The sequence below is a fragment of the Macrobrachium rosenbergii genome, chromosome 51, assembly GCF_040412425.1.
Source record: "Macrobrachium rosenbergii isolate ZJJX-2024 chromosome 51, ASM4041242v1, whole genome shotgun sequence".
Lineage (NCBI taxonomy): Eukaryota > Metazoa > Arthropoda > Malacostraca > Decapoda > Palaemonidae > Macrobrachium > Macrobrachium rosenbergii.
Genome location: NC_089791.1, coordinates 29,058,388 through 29,083,387, shown reverse-complemented (window position 1 = coordinate 29,083,387; position 25,000 = coordinate 29,058,388). Strand labels below are relative to the sequence as shown.

Here is a 25,000-nt window from a genome sequence, read left to right as displayed (position 1 = left end):
AACTGGTAAAAAAAAAAAATTTAAATAAAACGCTGGCATAAATAACCCTTCTAATATAAAAAAAAAAAACTAACTCGACAGAACAGTTTACGGAATACGAGCGACAACCGAAAAAAAATGCAAAAAAATGGTCCTCCTCTCAAAAAAAAAAATCGAAATATTTAAAAAGCGCAAATCGAAAGCTCCGCTGTGTAAAATTCCCAACGACATTTCCAGTGTCCAGCGACCGAGGGAAGCCCGCCCTATTCAACATTCACCACTGACATTAAATGGAATCGATAAAGATTGCATTTGCAACTGCACGCAACACAAAATTACATCACAGGACTCCGACCCCCTTCCTTCCCCTCCCTCCAGCCCCCAACCCCACCCACCCCTTCAAGCAAGAGTCTCTCACTCCATTTGTAATAAGTAATAAATTGCGAAGCAAGCGTTCGTGTTTAATGGCAAGACACGGGAGTTGTTCACGAATGTCCCGTTCGTGTACGTGTATGTGTGTGTATGTATGTGTGTATTCATGCATATACATATACATATACATATACATATACATAGAGCACGCAATATCAAGCAAAATATAAACTTCCCGTACACTTGTTAAACTAAAGTATTTTCAAAACATCTTACAATATATTTAAAACATTTTAAAATGTATTAAAAGCGTTTTAAAATATATTAAAACATTTTAAAATATATTCAAAACATTTTAAAATATATCCAATTTATTGTAAAATAGATTCAAAACATTTTAAAATATATATTCAACACATTTTAAAATATATTCAAAACATTTTAAATTGTTTAAAAAAATTTAAAATATTGAAAACAGTGTAGAATACATTAAAAACACTGTAAATACATTCAAAACATTTTAAAATATATTCAAAATATTTTAAAATATTAAAAACATTATATAATGCATTCAAAACTTTAAAATATATTAAAAACATTTTTAATTATATGCAAAACATTTTAAAATGTATTACAACATTTTAAAATATATTCAAAACATTTGTAAAATATATTAAAATATATTCAAAACATTTGTAAAATACATTAAAATATATTCAAAGCATTTTAAAATACATTCAAAACATTGTAAAATACATTCAAAACATTTTAAAATATATTCAAAACATTTTCCAATACATTCAAAACATTTCAAAATATATTCGAAACCATTCATGATCGTGATAAAAAAACGGCATGTACGTAATTCACTTAAAGAGCCGGTGACGGCATTACAACAACAACATACTTAGCAATCAATACATTCCACTGGAAAGGAATGCCAACAGCAACGGCTCTTTAAAACACGCTGAAATATGCTGGGAATTTTGGCATATGGAATTTTTCCAAAAAATAGTTCCGAGTCATATCTCTCTCTCTCTCTCTCTCTCTCTCTCTCTCTCTCTCTCTCTCTCTCTCTCTCTGAAGAAATATGCTGGGCATTTTGGCCAATGGAATTTTTTTCAAAAAATAGTTCCGAGTCATCTCTGTCTATCTGTCTTTTAAGAAATATGCTGGGTATTCTGGCAAGCGGAATTTTTTCAAAAAATAGTTCCGAGTCATCCCTCTCTCTCTCTCTCTCTCTCTCTCTCTCTCTCTCTCTCTCCCTTTTTAAGATGTGGTCCTCCCTCGAGGCACAACTCGGACATTTTGATCGTGACGTCAGAGGTAAACAACGCAGGCCCGCAGGTACACGAAAAGGACTAGTAAAAAAAGATTCTTAAAAGTAAACGAGAAGAAGAAGAAGAAGAAGGGATGAGGCGATGATGCTTATAAATAAGAATGAGATAGTAAGTGAAGAATGATGAGAGAATGAGTAAAGAAAAAATGAGAAAGACTAGAAAGAAAAATGAGAGAAAGACTGAAGAAAAGTGAGAGAAAGAGTAAATAGAAATGAGTGATTAAATAAAAATGAGAATGTGTAAAGAAAAATGACAGAAAGTGAAGAAAATGAGAGAATGAGTTAAGAAAAATGAGAAAATGAGTAAAGAAAATCGACAGAATGGGTAAATAAGAACGAGAGAAAGTCAAGGGAAATAAGAGGGTGATAAATAAGAATGAGAGAATGAGTAAATAAGATTGAGAGAATGCGTCAATAAAAATGAGAGGATGAATCCAGATCATTGTACAGGTAGAATTCTTTTCCTCCTTGACATGTTGATGTTATGATGATAATATATATATATATATATATATATATATATATATATATATATATATATATATATATATATATATATATATATATATATATATGCAAATATATGACGATGAGAAGCCTTCATGAAACTATTCTAAAAATGCAAATAATAGGTTTTTTTTGTCGAATGGACTTCCATTGGTTGTTGAAGTTATAGCAGGATATAGAATGTGTCTGTTATTTTTACTGTTATTAACATAGTAACATTACAAAAAAAGATATGAAAGTGTTACTGTAGAAAAATAAGACATTGATTCTACCCACCAGTTACGGCGAAGAAATTATGTACTTAGGAGAAGACAAGGCTTTATCGGCATTTCTCCATTAACCTTTGCTGATTCGTTAACGAATTTAAATCATTAACGAAAGCTTTATAAAGAAAAAAAATTGCTTTACAATGATATAACGAGAAAAGCACACAGTACCTCCCTTAACTTTTGCAGATTCCTTAATATCTTATGTAATTAACGAAAGCTTTATAAAGGAACAAAAACTGCTTTACAATGGTATAAAGAAAAAGCATACAGTGCCTCCATTAACTTTTGCAGGTTCCTTAATATCTTATGTAATTAACGACAGCTTTATAAAGAAAAATAAATTGCTTTACAATGGTATAACGAATAAGCATACGGCACCTCCATTAACCTTTGCAGATTCCTTAATACCTTATGTAATTAACGAAAGCTTTACTAAGGCAAAAATTGCTTTACAATAGTACAATGAAAAAGCACACAGTACCTCCATTAACTTTGGCTGATTCTTAACGAACTTGTGTACTTAATGAAACCTTTATACAAAAAAATTATTTGAATAAATAACGAAAGCTTTACAAAGAAAAATATTTCCAACTTCTTCTTCTTCTTCTTCTTCTTCTTCTTCTTCTTCTTCTTCTTCTTCTTCTTCTTCCCATTTTTATAGCCTATGGGGTCGAACTTATGGAATTAACGAAAGCTTCATAAAGGAAAAAAATTGATTCACAATGGCATAAAGAAAAGACACTTAATAAAAAAATATACCTTTGTATGCCTCCAAATTCGCTTATTTATTCATAACACGCCAACAATAAACGTATGGCTAAACAGAGGCTTTATACACATGTGCCTACTAAATCAGCAGTTACGTTTCGGTGTCTGAAACTTGAAAAAAAAGAACAAATATATTCTAAAAATCTAGTTACAGTGGCGGAGCGGTAACGCTCCCTCTTCAGTGTGGAGACACTGTAGAGGGTTTTATAGTGTCTCCACACTGAAGAAGGGGCACGACGCTCTGACACTATGCGGATTTGTTAAATATATTATTTTTAGAAGTTATTTCAACCTGAATCTCACGCCAATCAAGCGGAGGTCAGGCAGCAATGGAGATAACCATTACATGAATCTTCACGAAAAGTTTCGGCAATTTTGGCCACAATCCAGAGACGAAATCCCTGCCCAATTCTTCATGGCCATCCGGGTCCGAGTCCGGTTAGGACCGCCGCCAAAATATAACGAGCCGGACCGTCCAAAATATCTCGTCCGAGAACACAAAGTGCGGCAAAGTACGTTCAGAGTTTGCGTAGTCTCCCCAAGGAAGAGACACGCAGGAACTGACCAACAAAACCGGTTGAAAATGAACCTCCCGCTGGATCCAAAACTTGTTCTGTAATTAAGGTTATGACGAGGAGTCACCAGACTACTTAAGACGACAGACAGACAAACGCGCGCACGCACAAAAAAAGTCTGCCCTGTCGTAATCAACATGGAATTCCTTGTAAACAAGAAATTTAAAAATCTGATGAATATTACAATAATAGCTGTTTTTTATACACAACCGGAAAAGTCATCTTGTTAACAGGACGTTATAATTAGTCTATTTTTTCAGTTAATAATAATTATAATAACACACACACACACACAAACGCACACACACACAAAGCTTGCCCTGTCGTAATCAGCATATTCATTTGCATGGAATTCTATGTCAACAAGTACTTTAAAAATCAAGGGAATATAAAAAAAAGCTTTTAGTACTTTAAAAATTATATAAGGGAATTTTATAATAAAAGTTTCTAGTACTTAAAAAATTCAAGGAAATATTAAAATAAAAGCTTTTATTACTTTAAAAATCAAGGGAATATTATAATAAAAACTTTCAGTACTTTAAAAATCAAGGGAATATTATAATAAAAACTTTCTGATACTTTAAAAATCAAGGGAATTTGATAGTAAAAGCTTTAGGACATAAAAAATCAAGGGAATATTATAATAAAAGTTTTAGTATTTAAAAAATCAAGGGAATATTATAATAAAAGCTTTCAGTACTTTGAAAATCAAGGGAATATTATAATAAAAGCATTCAGCACTTTAAAAATCAAGGGAATATTATAATAAAAGTTTTAGTACTTTAAAAATTAAGGGATTATTATTATAAATAAGCTTATGTGTTTCAAACGCTACCAAAGAAATCGTCTTGTTAACAGGATGTTTTAATAACAATTTATTTCTTTTCATTTAATACAATTATAGTAATAATTATAACATCAACTGAAATAACCAATACACAATCACGTGAGCCATAGGAAAAAAATTTCTAAAACGTCGGGATCGAACCCTTACTTTTCAGCTGCGAGCCCTCCTCTCAGTCCCGATGTGAGTTATAATAATAATAATAATAATAATAATAATAATAATAATAATAATAATAATAATAATAATAATAATAAAAATAATAATTGGGAAAAAACTAATAATAATAATAATAATAATAATAATAAGAATAACAGGGACAACGGGAAGAAAATAATTACTGGTAAAATAATAATTGGGATAAAAACAACGATGTATTTATTTACAAATTGGGATAAAAAACTAATAATAATAATAATAATAATAATAATAATAATAATAATAATAATAATAATAATAACATTTGCTGTTCCTGCACATCAATATTAGTCAGTAATTGGCCAATGACTAATATTGCTGTGCAGGAAAAGCGAATTATTCGAAGAATTGAGAAAACCCAGCATAAAATCAACTCGCAAAACGCTGCCATTTTATTCAACAAAACTTGCCTCAAAGAGGGATGATAATAATAATAATAATAATAATAATAATAATAATAATAATAATAATAATAATAATCAGAAGTAACAGGAACGATTTATTGGTAAAAGAAAGTAAAAAATTGGGAAAAATAAGACACAAAAGCAGGGGAACAATAACACCTTGTTTTGCAACCAGTGTCCTGTTCACCTGGTTGATAACAAATCACAGCCTGGTACCGACCACGAAACGAAACCGAGTGCGTACGATAATGTCTTAGGACGTAAGACATTACTGAATTGAAAGGAAAAAAAATGTAATCGTAGTTTGAAAAATAGTGACTTCATGGTTTCCACTGGATATGGTACAGGAATAAGAATAGGAGAAGACTGACTTCACACGTTTATAGTGAATCTGCTCAGTTACTTACCTGCAAGGATGCATGCATACATACATGCATACAGGAACACAAACACGTATGTATATGTGTGTATATATATAAATTATATACATATATATATATATATAAAATATATATATGTATATATTACACACACACACACACACACACACACACATACATATATATATATATATATATATATATATATATATATATATATATATATATAATAAAACATAAAAGAAGAAATACGAAGGGAGACAACAATACCCACCAGAAACAAAAAAACACAATTAAAATAAAAAACAGATATAGAAAAATAGGAGAAAAAAAGACACCACCAGTACGTAAATATATAATAAAACGTAGAAGGAGAAATACAAAAAAAAAAAAAAAAAGACAGTAAGGTTGGAACGGACGTAAAGATATATAACAACAACAACAACCAAAAACAGAACACACGATAATATAAAAGAGAGAGAGAGAGAGAGAGAGAGAGAGAGAGAGAGAGAGAGAGAGAGAGAGAGAGAGAAAAAGAAGAACAAATAACAAAAAGTCCTCCCATGAATCCGGAGAGACTTAAACGAACGAGAGAGAGAGAGAGAGAGAGAGAGAGAGAGAGAGAGAGAGAGAGAGAGAGAGAAGCGCCGTCCAAAGGGGGTTCCTCCATCTTAGATGATACCCACTTCGTCTGTAGGTCACTGCAAGGTGATAGCGGACTCCTAGAGGGCATTCAGGGGACACATCCCCGGGCATTACCCCCTTTGGACTCCCTCCATTCCCTCCCTCCCTCCCTCCCTCCTCCTCCTCATCCTCCTCCTCCTCCATCCTACTACAACCTCTAGGACTAAGCAATTGGACAAGGACAAGGAGGAGTCATACGCGTGTGGATTATCCTACGAAAGTATCCTTTCAAGGACCTCTTTTTGGTGTTATGGAAGGATGGAGGCGGCGATGGGCGTTGCGGGTGATTAGGATTCTTTTGCCCGGCATCCTACTCTGCAGGACGTCCCCATTAAAAACTTCCGTTCGGTGAAAGGATCGTTTTGATGGTAATAAAACTCTTGGATTCAGTTATTCGGGAAAATCAGTTTTTAGTTTCCTGTGAAAGAAAACTATTCAAATGGCTTTTTGTCCGTCCGCCCTCGGATCTTAAAAACCACTGACGCTAGAGGGCTACAAATTGATATGTTGATCATCCACCCTCCAATCATCACACATGCCAAATTGCAGCCCTCTAGCCTCAGCAGTTTTGATTTTATTTAAGGTTAAAGTTAGCCATAATCGTGCCTTTTGGCAATGATATAGGACAGGCCACCACCAGGCTGCTGTTCAAGTTTCATGAGCCGCGGCTCATACAAGCATTATACCGAGACCACCGAAAGATAGATCTATTTTCGGTGGCCTTGATTATACGGTATGCAGAAAACTCGATTGCGCCGAAGAAACTTCGGCGCATTTTTTACTTGTTTAGCTTTTGGGACTAAAAGGATTGTTTTACTTCATAACAAGAAGAATAAAAAACTCATCTAAAAGATTAAATAGGTAACGAAACATGAAGGACTGGAACCCAGAAATGAAGATCAACAACATAAATAACTAATCAGTAAGAACACAATACCACCAACAACAACAAATAACAACAACAATAACCTGTTGTATTTGCAACTATCACCGCATTATCTGCATCCGTACAAATCAACATTCCGATTCTAGGCAAATTTAGGAACTAGGAGAAGTCATGACAGACATACAAGGCCCACCACACTCGATTTCAAAAGTGTATTTCTATCATCTTTCGACAAATATACGATCAACAGCAAAAAAGAAATATGTATTAAACATACAAATACTTTAGAAGCTAAATGAACACAAAAGCTAATTTGGTCATATTTTCCCAATGAAATTAGAGATTTCACTCAGGAAAGGAATCACATGGTTGGTTATTCCTAAGAAAGGAGCGACCAAGAAAAAGGTTTAATGACAAATATGCCTTACAAATACTAGAAGTATTCGAGGGCAAAGATCTGTAAACACAGCAATTTCTCAAAGATAATCTCTACGTTTTTAACAAAGGACATTCTATTCAGTGGAGGGTGCTTTGCACGATAACAGCCTGATTTTTACCCATGTCCCGTTTGAAAGGTTGCTAATAATAATAATAATAATAATAATAATAATAATAATAATAATAATAATAATAATAATAATAATAATAATGTCTGCTTATTTTGAGTAAACATAATATTAATAATAATATCTGCTTATTCTGAATAATATAATAATAATAATGTCTGATTATTTTGAATAATAATAATAATAATAATAATAATAATAATAATAATAATAATAATAATAATAATAATAATAATGTCTGCTTACTTTGAATAACAATAATATTAATAATAATATCTGCTTATTTTGAATAATATAATAATAATAATGTCTGATTATTTTGAATAATAATAATAATAATAATAATAATAATAATAATAATAATAATAATAATAATAATAATGCAAAAGGAATGAAAGGAGTTGCAGCTAGGGGGCCGAAAGGACGCTGCAAAGAACCTTAAGTAAGGATACATACGCTTATTAGAAAAATACATATGCTATTAGGACACATAGGCATATTGGGATACATACTCTTATTAGAAAGATACATATGCTTATTAGGACACATAGGCATATTAGGACACACACGCTTAATAGAAAGATACATATGCTTATGAGATTGATACATACACTTCTTAGAAGGATGCATACGCTTATTATAAGGATACATACGCTTATCAGAAGGATACATACGCTTATTAGAGGGATACATACACTTGTTAGAAGGATACATACACTTGTTAGAGGGATACGTACACTTATTAGAGGGATACATACACTTATTAGAATGATACATACACTTATTAGAAAAATACATATGCTTATTAGAAGGATACATACGCTTATTAAAGGGTGCATACACTTGTTAGAAGGATACATACGCTTATTAGAACCAGCCTAAGTAAGCTTTAACTCGCTAAGCAAACTTCAGTCTAGAAGAATACTTATAATGTGACAAAACCCAAAAGAACAGTTGTAGGATTTAATATGCAAATTAATCATCCAAGAAAATGAAAGAAAATAACAAATAAAAAAAATCAACTAAACAGAAAATGAATAAATACAAAGAAATACAGCACGGTGCTTTAATTCATAAGTGTCGGTACAGCCTCTGTAACCTCCAAGCATCAATATCGGTAAAACTTCTATAAACAGAAAGGAGGAAAATGACCGCCGTTTTTAGTTTCCTGTAAAAGAAAACTATCGCGCCTGCTTTTTCTGTCCGTCCGCACATTATTCCGTCCGCACTTTATCCCGTCCGCACTCTATTCCGTCCGCACTTTACCTGTCCGCACTTATTCTGCCCGCCCTCAGACCTTAAAAACTACTGAGGCTAGAGGGCTGAAAATTGGTATGTTGACCATCCACCCTCCAATCATCAAACAAACCAATTTCAGCCCTCTAGCCTCAGTAGCTTTTATTTCATTTAAGTTTAAAGTTAGCCATAATCGTGCTTCTGTCACCGATATAGGATAGGCCACCACCGTGCAGTGGTTAAAGTTTCATGGGTCGCGGCTCATACAGCATCATACGGAGACTACCGAAAGATAGATCTATTTTCGGTGGCCTTGATTATATGTTGTGGCGGCTGTTCAGAAAACTCGATTGCGTTTTTTACTTTTTTATTTATGTGAACTTGCAGTGTGCAAAGTGACACCAGAGGACCCAAACCCAGTTATTCACCCGGGGGAGGGTGGTGCCGTCAGGACAACTCACGCGGTGCACTGTAGGCATTACTGAAGGTTCCTTGCAGCGTCCCTCCAGCCCCTAGCTGCAACCCCTTTCATTCCTTTTACTGTACTGCCGTTCATATTCTCTTTCTTCCATCTTGCTTTCCACCCTCTCCCAGCAACTGATTCATAGTGCAACCGATAGGTTTTCCTCCTGTTACACCTTTCAAACCTTTTTACTCTCAATCTCTCTTTCAGAGCTGAATGACCTCATAGGTCCCAGCGATTGGCCTTTGGCCTAAATTCCATTCCCAAATTTCATATTCCACTCCTAAATTTCACATTCCATTCCTAAATTCACATTCCATTTCAAAATTTCATATTCCATTCCCAAATTTCATATTCCACTCCTAAATTTCACATTCCATTCCTAAATTCGTATTCCATTCTTAAATTTCATATTCCCTTCCTAAATTTCATTTTCCATTCCAAGTTCAGTTACTTCCAAAATATGAAGTCCTGCAAATTTCTCGAAGGGAAGATTTGTTGGTCGATCTTTTTTCCCCGTCTCGGTTCCCTTCACGAACGCGTTCCTGCCGCCTAAAGCAGTGGTTCTAAACCAGGGGTGGTCGCACCCTAGGGGGAGCGAAGCCGGTTCCTAAGGGGTGCGAGGATGCTTATGAATAATTAAAGCAAAATATATTTTTATATACGCATGTTATTTATTCTCCAAAAAGAAATAAAAATATTAAATAAAAAATAAAATAATAATAATAATAATAATAATAATAATAATAATAATAATAATAATTAATAATTATTATTATTATTATTATTATTATTATTATTATTATTATTATTATTATTATTATTATTATTATTTCAATAATTCCGGGGGTGTGAGAACTGACTGCTGATTTGAAAGGGGTGCGTACATTGAAAAAGGTTAAAAACCATTGGCCTAAAAAGTCAAAATACAAAGGAGGTATTCACGAAACAATTGACTTTTCCAAAAAGAGAGAAAAAAAAAATAAATAAAAGGGAGCAAAAAACAATTACAACGAGGCAGCAGTAATCTGCCATCTTCGCAGAGCAACTGAACGTCACGACGATTTGTGTGTAAGAACCTTATTTTTTTATTTTTTATTTTATTTTAATCTTGATGAATCCACGAGAGTCTCGGTCTCCAGCCTGTCTGTTTGTGTGTCTGTCTGTCCGTTTTAGGTGTCAGAGTGGGTCTTTCTTCCTGACACCCAGACATGGTGTCTGCTGTGCAATTATGCTAACAAGTGTTAAGGAGAAAAACAAAGTTTTAGTGGGAGCTTTCCTGGTAACATGCAACTTACGCGCCGTGTTATGGAGGGCAGATTGACTTGCTGTACTCTTTATTTAGTTATGTATGTATGTATGTATATATAAATATATACATATATAAATATATACATATATAAATATATTTATATATATAATGGCTTGGAAATAAAGTCGAAACCGGTTAGAACCTACTTATTTTTCACCTGTGGTAATGTGTGATCAACGAATCACGTGCTAAAGTGATTATAATCATATATACATACATACATATATATATATATATAATATATATATAAATATATATACAGTATATATATATAAATATATATATATATATATATTATATATATATATATATATATATATATATATATATATATAAATAAAAGACAACTAGATTTAAAGAACAGCAAGTCAATCCGCCCTCTATAACAAGGCGTGAACGTTGCATGCTACCAAGAAAATCCCCATTTAGAACTTTTTGTCCTCTTTAAGACCGTTAGAATAATTGCACAGCAGACGCCAAGTCTGAGCGTCAAGAGACAAAAGACACACGCAGACACCTAAAACAGTCAGACAATTTAAATTGGAACTTCTCCAAAGTTCCAGAGGTCCTTTATTTCTCACACCGTTGGACTGTGGAACAGTCGCCCAGAAGATGTGGTGTAATTGGAACTTCACAAGTTCAAACTATGAAATGCATTACTACCCTAATGCTATAATGCTGTTCTCCTTGCTTTTCAATACATTTTTATCTGTTTGTTAATTTACCAATTTATTTTTAATTATTTTTTTAATAAGTGAGTGGGATCTCATCTTGCTGTATTTTATTTTATCTCCTTTTACTTCTTCATAATGAACACTTAATATTCTTTGGAAGCTTGAATTTCAGGTCAGTGGCCCCTTTGGTGGGCATGTTCCATATGAATAGGCTTCATCTTCTGAATAATAATAATAATAATAATAATAATAATAATAATAATAATAATAATAATAATAATAATAATAATAATAATAATAATAATAATAATCAAACAAAAACTTCTTTCAGTTTTCTTCTGAAGATGGAAAGAGAACCCCACAAGATTTCTCTTTCCAATAATAATAATAATAATAATAATAATAATAATAATAATAATAATAATAATAATAATAATAATAATAATGAACACTCAATATTCTTTGGAAGCTTGAATTTCAAGTCAGTGGCCCCTTTGGTGGGCATGTTCCATATGAATAGGCTTCATCTTCTGAATAATAATAATAATAATAATAATAATAATAATAATAATAATAATAATAATAATAATAATAATAATAATAATAACCAAAAAAACTTCTTTCAGTTTTCTTCTGAAGATGGAAAGAGAACCCACAAGATTTCCCTTTCCAATAATAATAATAATAATAATAATAATAATAATAATAATAATAATAATAATAATAATAATAATAATAATAATAATGAACACCATATTCTTTGGAAGCTTGAATTTCAAGTCCATGGCCCTTTGGTGGCTTGTTCCATATGAATAGGTTTCATCATCTGAATAATAATAATAATAATAATAATAATAATAATAATAATAATAATAATAATAATAATTAACTTCTCCCATAAAACAGGGAAAGACTATAAAACTTTAATTAGTATTCCTTTAATACTCAATCCTATAGTGGCCCAACCACGGCCCTTGTGAATTTCTGAAGCAAAGAACGTTCACGTACAAGCTATGACGTCACACGACGAAATTTTTGGAAACGGAATCTAAAGCCAAGCGCTGAGACCTGTGAGGTTATTCAGCGCTGAAAGGAAAACCGAAAGTAAAAGGTTTGAAAGATGTGTAACAGGAGGAAAACCTCGCAGTGAAAAGTAAGATGGAAGAGAGAGAATATGAATGGAGGTACAGTAAAAGGAATGAAAGGGGTTGCAGCTAGGGGCCGAAGGGACGCTGTAAAGAACCTTAAGTAATGCCTACTGTGTACCGCGTGAGGTGCACTGGCGACACTATCCCTCAACGGGGTGGAGGAAATTTTGATTAACGTAATCCTTGAGGCTACTGGGAATTTTAAAATCGTTTTTACATTTCACTTACAACTATGGGTTTTGAGAGTTTAGAGGTTTTGTGTGAACTGCAATTTTTATTTTACAAGACTGGAACCAAACTGCACAATATTTTCTAAAAGGCGAAATTTACAAAATATACTACTGGGTATATTCGGTTTTTAAAACTAATTCATATCTGTTTCGTAGTCTGAAATAAGCAAGTGGTTAAAAATTAAATTCCTAAAAAAACAAGTGAAAAAATGCGCCGAAGTTTCTTCGGCGCAATCGAGTTTTCCGTACAGCGTATAATCAAGGCCACCGAAAATAGACCTATCTTTCGGTGGTCTCGGTATAATAATGCTGTATGAGCCGCGGCCCATGAATCTTTAACCACGGTCTGGTGGTGACCTGTTCTACATCGTTACCATATGCACAATTATGGCTAAGTTTAACTTTAAATGAAATAAAAACTACTAAGGCTAGAATGCTGCAATTTGTTATGTTTGATGATTGGAGGGTGGATGATCAACATACCAATTTGCAGCCCTTTAACCTCAGTAGTTTTTAAGATCTGAGGGCGGACAGGGAAAGTGTGGACAGAAAAAAAGTGCGGACGGACAGACAAAGCCGTCACAATAGTTTCTTTTAAAAAAACTAAAAAAAACTCAAATTATTTTATACTCAACAACATCTGCCACCCTGTACTTCAATTTTTTAGCATCTAATTAAGAAGCAAAGAAAAAATAATAAAATTCCCTAATCAAATAAAATCTAAAAAAATCATAAAATATTCAAAGGATCTAATGAAAAATAATAAAATATTCTTTTCTTAATCAAATAAAATCGCTGAAAAAAAAAACAGATAAAATATCCTTTTATGGATCTAATCAAGAAACGAAGGCAAAACAATTGAAAAATCTTTTCATAATCAAATAAAATCCCTAAAAAAAACTCACGCAAAATACTCTTTTATGGATCTAATTAAAAAACGAATACAAAAAAAATAGGAAAATCTTTTCATAATCAAATAAAATCCTTTAAAAAGTCATGACAAATATTCTCTTAAGAACCTAATTAAAAATCGAAGGCAAAAAAACTTTTCCTAATCAAATAAAATCCCTAAAAAAACTCACGCAAAATATTGTTTTAAGGATCTCATTAAAAAAACGAAGCAAACAAAATTTTCTTAAAGAAAATCCCTAAAAAAAACGTAAAATAATCCTTTAAGGATCTAATAAAAAACAAAGCCAAAAAAATAAATACCTTTTCTTAATCAAATAAAATCCCTGAAAAAATCGCGCAAAGTATTCTTTTAAGAATCTAATTAAAAAAAAGAAGGCAAAAAATAAAAAAAATTTCCCAATCAAATATTCCTATTCCAATATAGTCTCTTAAAAAACCCACACAAAATATTCTTTAAAGGATCTAATTTGAAAACGAAGGCAAAAAAAACTTTTCCTAACAAAATAAAATCCCTAATAAAAAACCTCACGCAAAATATACTTTGAAGGAACTAATAAAAAAACCAAAGCAAAAAAAAATATACAAAAATCTTATCATCATCATTAAACGTCTGAAACAAGAAGGCAAAGAGAGTTACGTGGAAACCCAGAGAAACCAAAAGAAACCCAGAGCCGCCAATGAAAGCACAAGCACAAAAAATAAGGTCAAAGCAAAATGCCAAAGCAAAAAAAAGGTCAAGGTCAGGGAGCCAACGATGTTTTGGTGTCTGCTTCCGGGAGAGATCAACCAAAAAGGCTCCCCTACCCAGGGATATAAAATTGGGTCATTCGACGGAGGCTTGATTTGGGTCAGAGAGAATTCCGGGCACACCCGCTCAACTGGGTCAAGGCTGGGTCACGGCATAAGTGACACAGACTGAGAGAGAGAGAGAGAGAGAGAGAGAGAGAGAGAGAGAGAGAGAGAGAGAGAGAGATGAGAATTCGAAACACAGCCATGTAAATAGCATTTATCTTTACTTCAAGTTCACGTGTGTCAACTCTTCGCCGTGATGTAATGAAATGAAAATAAAAGGAAATGCGTGATGCTTACAATAACCCCTCTCTCTCTCTCTCTCTCTCTCTCTCTCTCTCTCAACTATTATAACAGGTAAATCCATCCATCCGCTTCGATTTTATGAACAGATTAATCTCCTTCGGCCTACGTAATGATGCAACAAAATAAAGATATTTTAACCGCACAAACAAATGAATGATTTGTTCGAGAACATTTTCTCTATAAAACCTCTTGAATGCAGGCACAAAAAGTATATATATATATATATGTATACATATGTATATATGCATATACAGTATATATATGCATATATATATATATATATATATATATATATATATTTATATATACACATGTATATATATATATATATATATATATATATATATATATATATATATATATATATATATATATATACAGATAGATAGATAGACAGACAGATAGATAGATAGATATGTCTTTCTGCCACATCCGACTTTGCTGAAAACGCTGTAAGACAATAATCAGATGAAAGCTTGTTTAAGAAACTTACCATATTTACTTAAGTGTCATTAAATACTACTTCAGCGTACATACTACTCTAAAATCATTCTGACCAAAACAAAACTAATATCACGATCATCATCAATGTCATCATCACCATCATTACTATTTTGTTAACATAAGAAGCTCACAGTCAGATTAATTACGAATAGAATGTAGAGAAGTACAATACAAATCTAAATGACATTAAACAAATAATTAATGAATCAAGGATTCCTCAAATGAATTTTTCCTTATATACTAAATAACCTGGGGATCGCTCCTTCCTCCGTTTTCCCAGCTTATCTGAATCTTTCACATTTGATGAAGCGAGTTTACCTCTCCCTTCCTTGATTGATTTGTTTTTATTTCTTTTTCCAGGTGTTGGAATTCTCTCTTTCTCCCGTTTTCCCCCGATTCTTAAGCTCTTTTGTAAGTGAAAATTTTCACCTCTTCCTTCGAGAGTTGAGCTTACTTTTTTTTTTTTTTTCTTTGTCTTTTTTTTTCTTTCTTATTTTTAGCTTTTCCTTCTTTCAAAATGTCTTTGCTTTTTTTTCCTTCAAAATGAATTGTCACAGGCTATTGAGGAATGATATTTTGCAGGCTTGATCACGATCACTACTACTACTACTACTACTACTACTACTACTACTACTACTGTGAATGATAGTGATAATAGTACTGCTACTACTACTGTTATGAATGATACTACTACTACTACTACTACTACTACTACTGTTATGAATGATAGTGGCAGTACTATTACTACTACTACTACTGCCGTTATGAATGATAGTGACAGTACTACTACCACTACTACTATTATTATTACTACTACTACTACTACTACTACCGTTATGAATGATAGTGACAGTACTACTACTACTACTACCGTTATGAATAATAGTGACAGTACTACTACTGTATGAATGGCAGTGATAGTACTACCACTATTACTACTGTTACGAATGATACTACTACTACTACTACTAATATCACCACTACTGCTATGAATGATAGCAATTCTACTACTACTGCTAGTGTTATGAATGATACTACTGCAATTACCACTACGAATAATAAAAATAACAACAACAAAATCTACAAGCCGCACGAAGAACAGGGAATTGCAAAGGACCCAGCAACCCCTCTAAGGGACACCTCAACGAAAGGAGAGGTTACATAAAAGTGACGGAGGAGGAGGAGGAGGAGGAGGGGTGGGGGGAGGTTTTAAGATGTTCAATTACACCAAAGGTCGCCGACGCCAACAACGGCGGTGAACCAACGCCCCCCACCCCCCCCACAACCCAGCACTTTGGGTTCAAAGGGGTTGGTTTGGTGGTTCCTCGGCGGAGTACAACTAACAGGCTCGTCCTTGAAACCCCCACGACGTGCCCACATGGTCAAATTGGGATATGTGTGGTACGACGGGCACGGCGAGAGAGAGAGAGAGAGAGAGAGAGAGAGAGAGAGAGAGAGAGAGAGAGAGAGAGAGAGAGGCTTTCATTCGCTTTTATAGGAGACTGACTTGGCATTCTTGTAAGGTACAGAGGCTGCGCTTACGCGGGCGTAATTCGTATAAGTTGCTTATGTAAAAATATATATTTATATACATTATATATATATGTATGTATATACATATATTTATATATATGTGTATATATATATGTGTATATATATATCTATATGTATACATATATATACATATACAGTATATACATACATATATACACATGGAAAGAAGATCTCAGCTATAAAAAAGAAGAAAAAGATAAAATAATACATTAACAGATAAAGAAGATGATACGAATTACACACGGAAGATATCAGCTAGAAAAGAAAAAGCTAAAATAAGTTAATAAAGAAGATAATAGGAAAAAGAAAGAAGGGATCAGCTATAAAAAAGAAGAAAAAGCTAACATGAATTAATAGATAAACAAGATATTAGGAAATATAGAAAGGAGATATCAGCTATAAAAAAGAAGAAAAAGATGAAATAATAAATTAATAGATAAAGAAGATAATAGGAATTATAGACAGAAGATATCAGCTATAAAAGAAAAAGATAAAATAAATTAATAAAGAAGAAAATAGGAAATACAGAAAGGAGATATCAGCTATAAAACAGATGAAATAATAAATTAATATACAAATAGATAAAAATGTCAAAAAAAAAAAAAAATTATCACAGACACGAAATCAATCACTGACGTCACACTACACCCTTTCATCACGAACTTTCTCTCAATGCCTCACCCTTCACTCTTTTTCCGTCTTCATCACGCTGAAGGCTCCTTAAACATCACACTTGTTTTAGAAGTTGCGTCCAAAATCAACATCTCAGTGATGTTGACGTTCCTGCTTCCCCTTCCCATCCTTTCCCCCCCCCCTCCCCAGGGGCGTGAAGCTGTTGCTAGGCTTGACCAGAGGGGCTGACGCTGCTGATGCTGACGTCCGCCCCTGGGTACAAGGGGCATGTACCCTTTTATATAAATATATATATATATATATATATATATATATATATATATATATATATATATATATATACAATTACGTTCCTTTGCAAGTTTATTGACGTACCATGAAGAGGCGCCGAACCTGTGATGAGAAACGCAGGCAGAGAGAGAGAGAGAGAGAGAGAGAGAGAGAGAGAGAGAGAGAGAGAGAGAGAGAGAGAGAGAGACTCAAACTCGATCTTGCAAACTCGTGAGATAAAACTCATCCCATCAAAATCTGTATCACCACAAAGCAAAGAGGACAGGCAGGAACGAGAGAGAGAGAGAGAGAGAGAGAGAGAGAGAGAGAGAGAGAGAGGAGGGAACTCAAACTCGACCCTGCAAACTCGTGAGATAAAACTCTTCACATCAAAAGCTTTATCACCTCAAAGAAAAGAAGTATAATTTCTTGAAAGCAAGCAAAATGTAGAGCTTAGGAATAAAATATGAACGAAACAAGAGCCAGGAACAATACAATGCCGTTTGCAATGAATATTATGAAAAGACTTATCTCTGCTCCCTCCTATTCCTCAAGTCAATATCTTAATTTTAATTATAATAATTTCGAATACTGAAGAGGAAGCAGTATACATAACAACAGGATATACACACACATATATACATGTACATATATAAAAATATATATATACATATACATACATATACATATGCAGGTATAATATATATATATATATATATATATATATATATATATATATATATATATATATATATATATATGTACATATATACAGTATTATACACACACATGTATATATGTATGTAAATAAATAAATACATATATACACACATATATATATATAAATATATATATATATATATATATATATATATATACATATATACTCATACTTTCCCACGTAATCAACTACGTAACCTAGCCAATCGACCAAGCCTTCAGAAATAAAAAATATATATATATAAAACCATGATACGTAAAATTATCAGTAAAATTGCAGAGCGTAACTTCAGGTTAAGAGAAGTACAGAGCAACAGACTAGGTAATGTATGTAATTTCCTAACACATGTGTACAGATGTACTCCACAATCAAGTCCACCTTCATTGGCAGGTGGACTTTGGACGAGTGTAAAAGAATTTGTGTGTGGAAGTGACGAAAGCAGTACAGACCAATAGAGAAATAACAGGTTGTATAAAACAATAGAGATAGTGTGTACTATATATATATATATATATATATATATATATATATATATATATATATATATATATATATATATATATATATATATATATATAATTTATATATACACAGATATGTATATATATATATATATATATATATATATATATATATATATATATATATATATATATATATATATATATATGTGTGTGTGTGTGTGTGTGTGTATGTATGTATGTATGCATGTATGTATGTATGTATATATACATTTATATATACATACATATATATATATATACATTTATATTTATATATATGTATATATACATATACACACACACACATATATATATATATATATATATATATATATATATATATATATATATATATATATATATATATAATTAATAACATATATATACACATACATGCATAATAGTGTCAATCATTTTACACAAATATGACATAGTTATATCCAGATTAAAATATTTCTATATGTTCACACGCGAGAAAATATAAATATGATGGTGTGTGATCTATAATCAACACAATCCTCACTATAATCCACAAAAAACATTTATAATTCTAGATAAATATCAACATAACATCACCAGCTGAGTACACAGCATCACGTGACCAACAGTCACGTGACTCTGCCAGCCATTCACAAAAGGGTCATTCAGCATCTGCTGGTGACATTACCGGATACATTTTTTTTTTTTGAGTTCGCACAAAGCCAAGTTCACAGCCAATGGAAAAGGAAGATTCGGGGAAAAATATATAAATAAAATAAAAAAAAAAATGAATAAAGGGTAATTGTCCTTACTGGAAAGTTTGGTAATTAATTTTTTTCGGGTCGAAGATTAGACTTAAAAACCAATAAGTTGCAAGTAGGGTAGACTAAAAACCAATAAGTTGCAAGTAGACTAAAAACAATAAGTTGCAAGTAGATTAAAAAACAATAAGTGCAAGTAGATTGGATAAAAAACCAATACATTGCAAGCAGATTAGACTCCAAAACCATTAAGTTGCAAGAAGATTAGACTAAAAACCAATCAGCTGCAAGTAGATTAGACTCAAACCAATAAGCTGTAAGTATATTAGACTCAAAAACCAATCAGCTGCACCAAGATTAGGCTAACAAACCAACAAGCTGCAAGTTGAAGTAGATTAGGCTAAAAAAAACAATAAGATTAGGATAAAAAACCAATCAGCTGCAACAAGATTAGACTAACAAACCACCAAGCTGCAAGTTGAAGTAGATTAGGCTAAAAAAAACACTAAGATTAGGATAAAAAACCAATCAGCTGCACCAAGATTAGACCAACAAACCAGCAAGCTGCAAGTTGAAGTAGATTAGGCTAAAAAAAACAATAAGATTAGGATAAAAAACCAATCAGCTGCAACAAGATTAGACTAACAAACCAGCAAGCTGCAAGTTGAAGTAGATTAGGCTAAAAAAAACAATAAGATTAGGATAAAAAACCAATCAGCTGCACCAAGATTAGACTAACAAACCAGAAAGCTGCAAGTTGAAGTAGATTAGGCTAAAAAAAAACAATAAGATTAGGATAAAAAACCAGTCAGCTGCAACAAGAGTAGACTAACAACCCTGCAAGCAGCAAGTTGATAGTAGATTAGGCTAAAAAAACCAATCAGCTGCAAGTAGATTAGACTCCAAAACCAATATGTTTCAACTAACTCACTAAAACTAAATAAATAAATAAATAAACAAACAAATATATAAAGCGGAGATTGAAAAAGCAACCTGAAAAATTAACTGCTCACGAACTCAGAGGACAACTACACGAGAAAAAAAACAAGCCCTCACTTCATTGGAGAATATGACACCTATCGAACGACTTCAGCAAAGTTAACAAACACCGACCATCATTTAAAACCTGCCTCCTTTTTCTTTTTTTTTATTTCCAGTCACTCGTCTTCTCTAGAAGCATGATTCGATCATTTCCTACAGATCCGAGTCGCGTTTTGATTTTCCTATTTGATTCTGGGCCGGAATAATGAGGCCTACAAGTCTCCACATGACGTCACGGCGCTCCCAATGACACGTGACCTAAGCGGAGTAAGTGTTGTTGAGATTACTGGGGCAGGTTTTGACTCTAATATGCATAATTGCTTGGTTTTACAAATAAGTAGATTGTGCACACACACACACACACACACACACACATATATATACACACACACCCCACACACACATACATATATACATAGTATGTGTGTATGTATATATATATATATATATATATATATATATATATATATATATATATAAATATAAATATAAATATAAATATAAATATATATATATGTATATATATACATATATATATATATATATATATATATATATATATATATATATATATATATATATATATAAATATATATATATATACATATACATATACACATCCACATGCTGTGTATGTCACGTGTCATCATAAGCAGCCTTATCGTTATACAAAGCTTGATGACGTCACCTTGCAGGGCATCAAAAAACAAAGAAAAGTAATATTAACACTAATCCGAACTGCGTAGAGCGCCGCGCTGTCATTCAAACTTTATGCTATATACGTCAAAGATAGGTTACGGAATCAGAAAAAGACTGTGACGTACGTAGTTTGAAGGATAATTATATAAAAAAGTAAATATATAAATGATATAAGTATATGTATACATGTATATGTATATAGATATATATATATATTTTTGAGTTATTCTCACTCATTATTATTATTATTATTATTATTATTATTATTATTATTATTATTATTATTATTATTAACGATACCAATAGTTCATCGTTGTTTTGTCAGGAAGTATATACAATATTGATGCTGCTCTCTCTCTCTCTCTCTCTCTCTCTCTCTCTCTCTCTGAGAGAGAGAGAGAGAGAGAGAGAGAGAGAGAGAGAGAGAGAGAGAGAGAGAGAGAGAGAGAGAGAGCGCAGCATAAACACTGTATAATCTTCCTACCAAAACAACGCTGAACTATTGATATCATTAATAATAATAATAACAATAATAACAAAAATAATAATACTGAGTGAGAATAACTTCAATAATCACGGTCACAATGATAAAACGAATATGAAAATAAATAACGCAAGATTGTAGTTCAAAAAGGCATATCCCACTTAATTACCTCTTCGGAGAATTTCACTTTTCAGAATAAATGAATAACGAATAACACAGTGTATTTTTCCAACGGAAAACTGTAACAGATAATTACTCCTGGATTTGAGAGGCTTATTCTAAGTCCATTCCAAGTCTGAGGTCAATGAATATATGCCAGAGTTCCCCAGACTTATGTCCAAATAAAATCTGTGAGTTGTCTTTTTAAATAGTACGTTTCAGTTTTCTGTAAAAGAAAATAATTGTGCCGGATTTGTCTGTCCGTCCGCACTTTCTTCTGTCCGCCCTCAGATCTTAAAAACTACTGAGGCTAGAGGGCTGCAAATTGGTATGTCGATCATCCACCTTCCAATCATCAAACACACCAAATTGCAGCCCTCCAGCCTCAGTAGTCTTTATTTTATTTTAGATTAAAGCCAGCCAGAATAGTGCTTCTGGCAACGATATAGAACAGGCCACCACCGGGCCGTGGTTAAAGTTTCATGGGTCGCGGCTCGTACAGCATTATACGGAGACCACCGAAAGATAGATCTATTTCCGGTGGCCTTGATTATACGCTGTAGCTGCTGTACAGAAAACTCGATTGCGCCGAAGAAACTTCAGCGCATTTTTTACTTTTTAGTTGTTCGAGCTACAAAAATATTTTTTTCGAGCTACGAAAATATTTTTTCGAGCCATAAAACTATTTTTTTCGAGCTACGGAAATATTTTTCCGAGCCACAAAAGTATTTTTTTTCGAGCTACGAAAATATTTTTTTCCAGTTACAAAATTATTTTTTCGAGCTATGAAAACATTTTTTCGGGCCACAAAAGTATTTTTTTCGAGCTACGAAAATATTTTTTGAACCACAAAACTATCTTTTATCGAGCTACGAAAATTTTTTTCAACGAAACTATTTTTTCGAGTTACGAAAATATTTTTCTCAATGAAACTATTTTTTCGAGTTACGAAAATATTATTTTTCTCAACGAAACTATTTTTTCGAGCCACAAAATGTTATTTTTCTCAACGAAACTATTTTTTCAAGCTACAAAAATATTTTTTCGAGCCACAAAAATATTTTATCGACCTACAAAAGTACTTTTCCGAGTACAAAAAAAAAAAAAAAATTCGAGCTACGAAAATATTTTTCAGAGCTACGAAAGAAATCCGTCTGGTCAACTAAAAAAAACACACACACACAATTCAGCTTGTGATAAACAACATTTCTATCAACGTTTAAATTCTGCAACAACAAGTTTTACAGAACTACAAGTAGTTGTTATTCAAAGAGAAGGGTGTCAGTTGTTATCTATCTACTATAGTCTGCCATCACCTGCCAGCGTTTTCTTTCATTTCATAAGTCCTCGCCCGAACAAATCTTCATGCTGTAAAATATTCATCGTACAAACGTACAACTAATATTATTGTGTACTAAACAAAGTACGTGCACACACATACACATACACATACACACACAATATATATTATATACATACACATATATATATACAGTATATATATATATACATATATATATATATATATATATATATATATATATATATATATATATATATATATATATATATATATATATATATATATATATATATATATATATATTTATGTGTGTGCGCGTATGCGTTGTGTACGTGCGTACATTATAAATGTCAGAACAGCACAATAACATATTTGTCATTATAATTACACGATTGAACCACGTATTGCAAACGTGTTACCGAGATTCTTGCAGCATTATAACTAATTTTCATTACCATTCACTAAATTACTTCAACTGTTATTCACATCATTGAAAAACCCCAAAACCCTATTAAGATCGACCCAGGACACTTCCAACGAATACAATTCCCATAAAAAAACTGAAACTTCCAATGAGCAGAATTCCCCCAAAAATATAAAAAAAAAGAAAGACGATATGAATAAAATAAAAATCAAAAACATTTGTTGCATAAACAAAGGTGTAATTTCCCTGACGTCATCACAGACTCCTCTTGGATTAACTGAATAGATGCCGCCAGATCAAAAGGTCTTTTCAAAATGAATGAGAGACCTTTCACTTTTTATTTTAACCTCACGTCAATCAAGGCTTTATATCACCGTGCATTTGCGCTATAGTGCGTGGGTGTGTGTGTGTGAGAGAGAGAGAGAGAGAGAGAGAGAGAGAGAGAGAGAGAGAGAGAGAGCATGTGTGTACGAGTGTGTATGTGTGTGTGTGCGAGTGTGGGAGTGAGTTCCCTTACGTATACCGTGTGTGTGTGTGTGTGAGTCCCCTTGCGTGTATCAAGTAATTATGTGCTACCTCTTCGTTCCTAATTTATGGCGGCTAAAACCATATTATCATAATAAATTCATTTTATTTCAATGTCAATCCGGCTAACGATATACAAGACTAAAACTTCAAGTCCCGGAAAACTGAAAATCGAAGAATCGAATCACGTGGGGAAAAAATTACTTGAAGATGAAAACCACTACAAAACAATTACGTTAATATAAAACAAATAAATAAACAGACTCACAAACACACAAACAAGATGTTTAAATAGACACACATGCGCATAAAATCACAGAAATATAGATTAGCTTCTACAGAAGGCCGACGGCGATGGCAACAATTTCGGAACACCGAGATCGCAAAAATTTATCAATAAACACAGCTCACGTGGCCTCTAGGACACGTCTTAAAACATGAAGTTATAATGAAAATGGAACACTAAGGCAGGGAGAGAATTCCCAAGCTTTAACCATGCAGTTGAACAATAACAGGAATAGAATTCATGTTTTTGTGCAGAATAAAAAAAAGAAGGTAAAATCTTTTAAAAGTCAGAAATCATGACCTCGACACAATAT

At 32.5% G+C, this 25,000-nt stretch overlaps 1 protein-coding gene across 1 annotated transcript in view; it reads right to left on the bottom strand.

The window, feature by feature from the left end:
- Positions 1 to 15,896: 15,896 nt before the first annotated feature.
- The window catches only part of LOC136833011 (osteocalcin 2-like), a 33,144-nt gene continuing 24,040 nt past the window's right edge, over positions 15,897 to 25,000 (bottom strand). The window contains exon 2 of the mRNA XM_067094660.1: positions 15,897 to 16,245. Coding sequence (XP_066950761.1) covers positions 15,897 to 16,245 — 349 coding nt within the window. The remainder of the gene's footprint in view (positions 16,246 to 25,000) is intronic.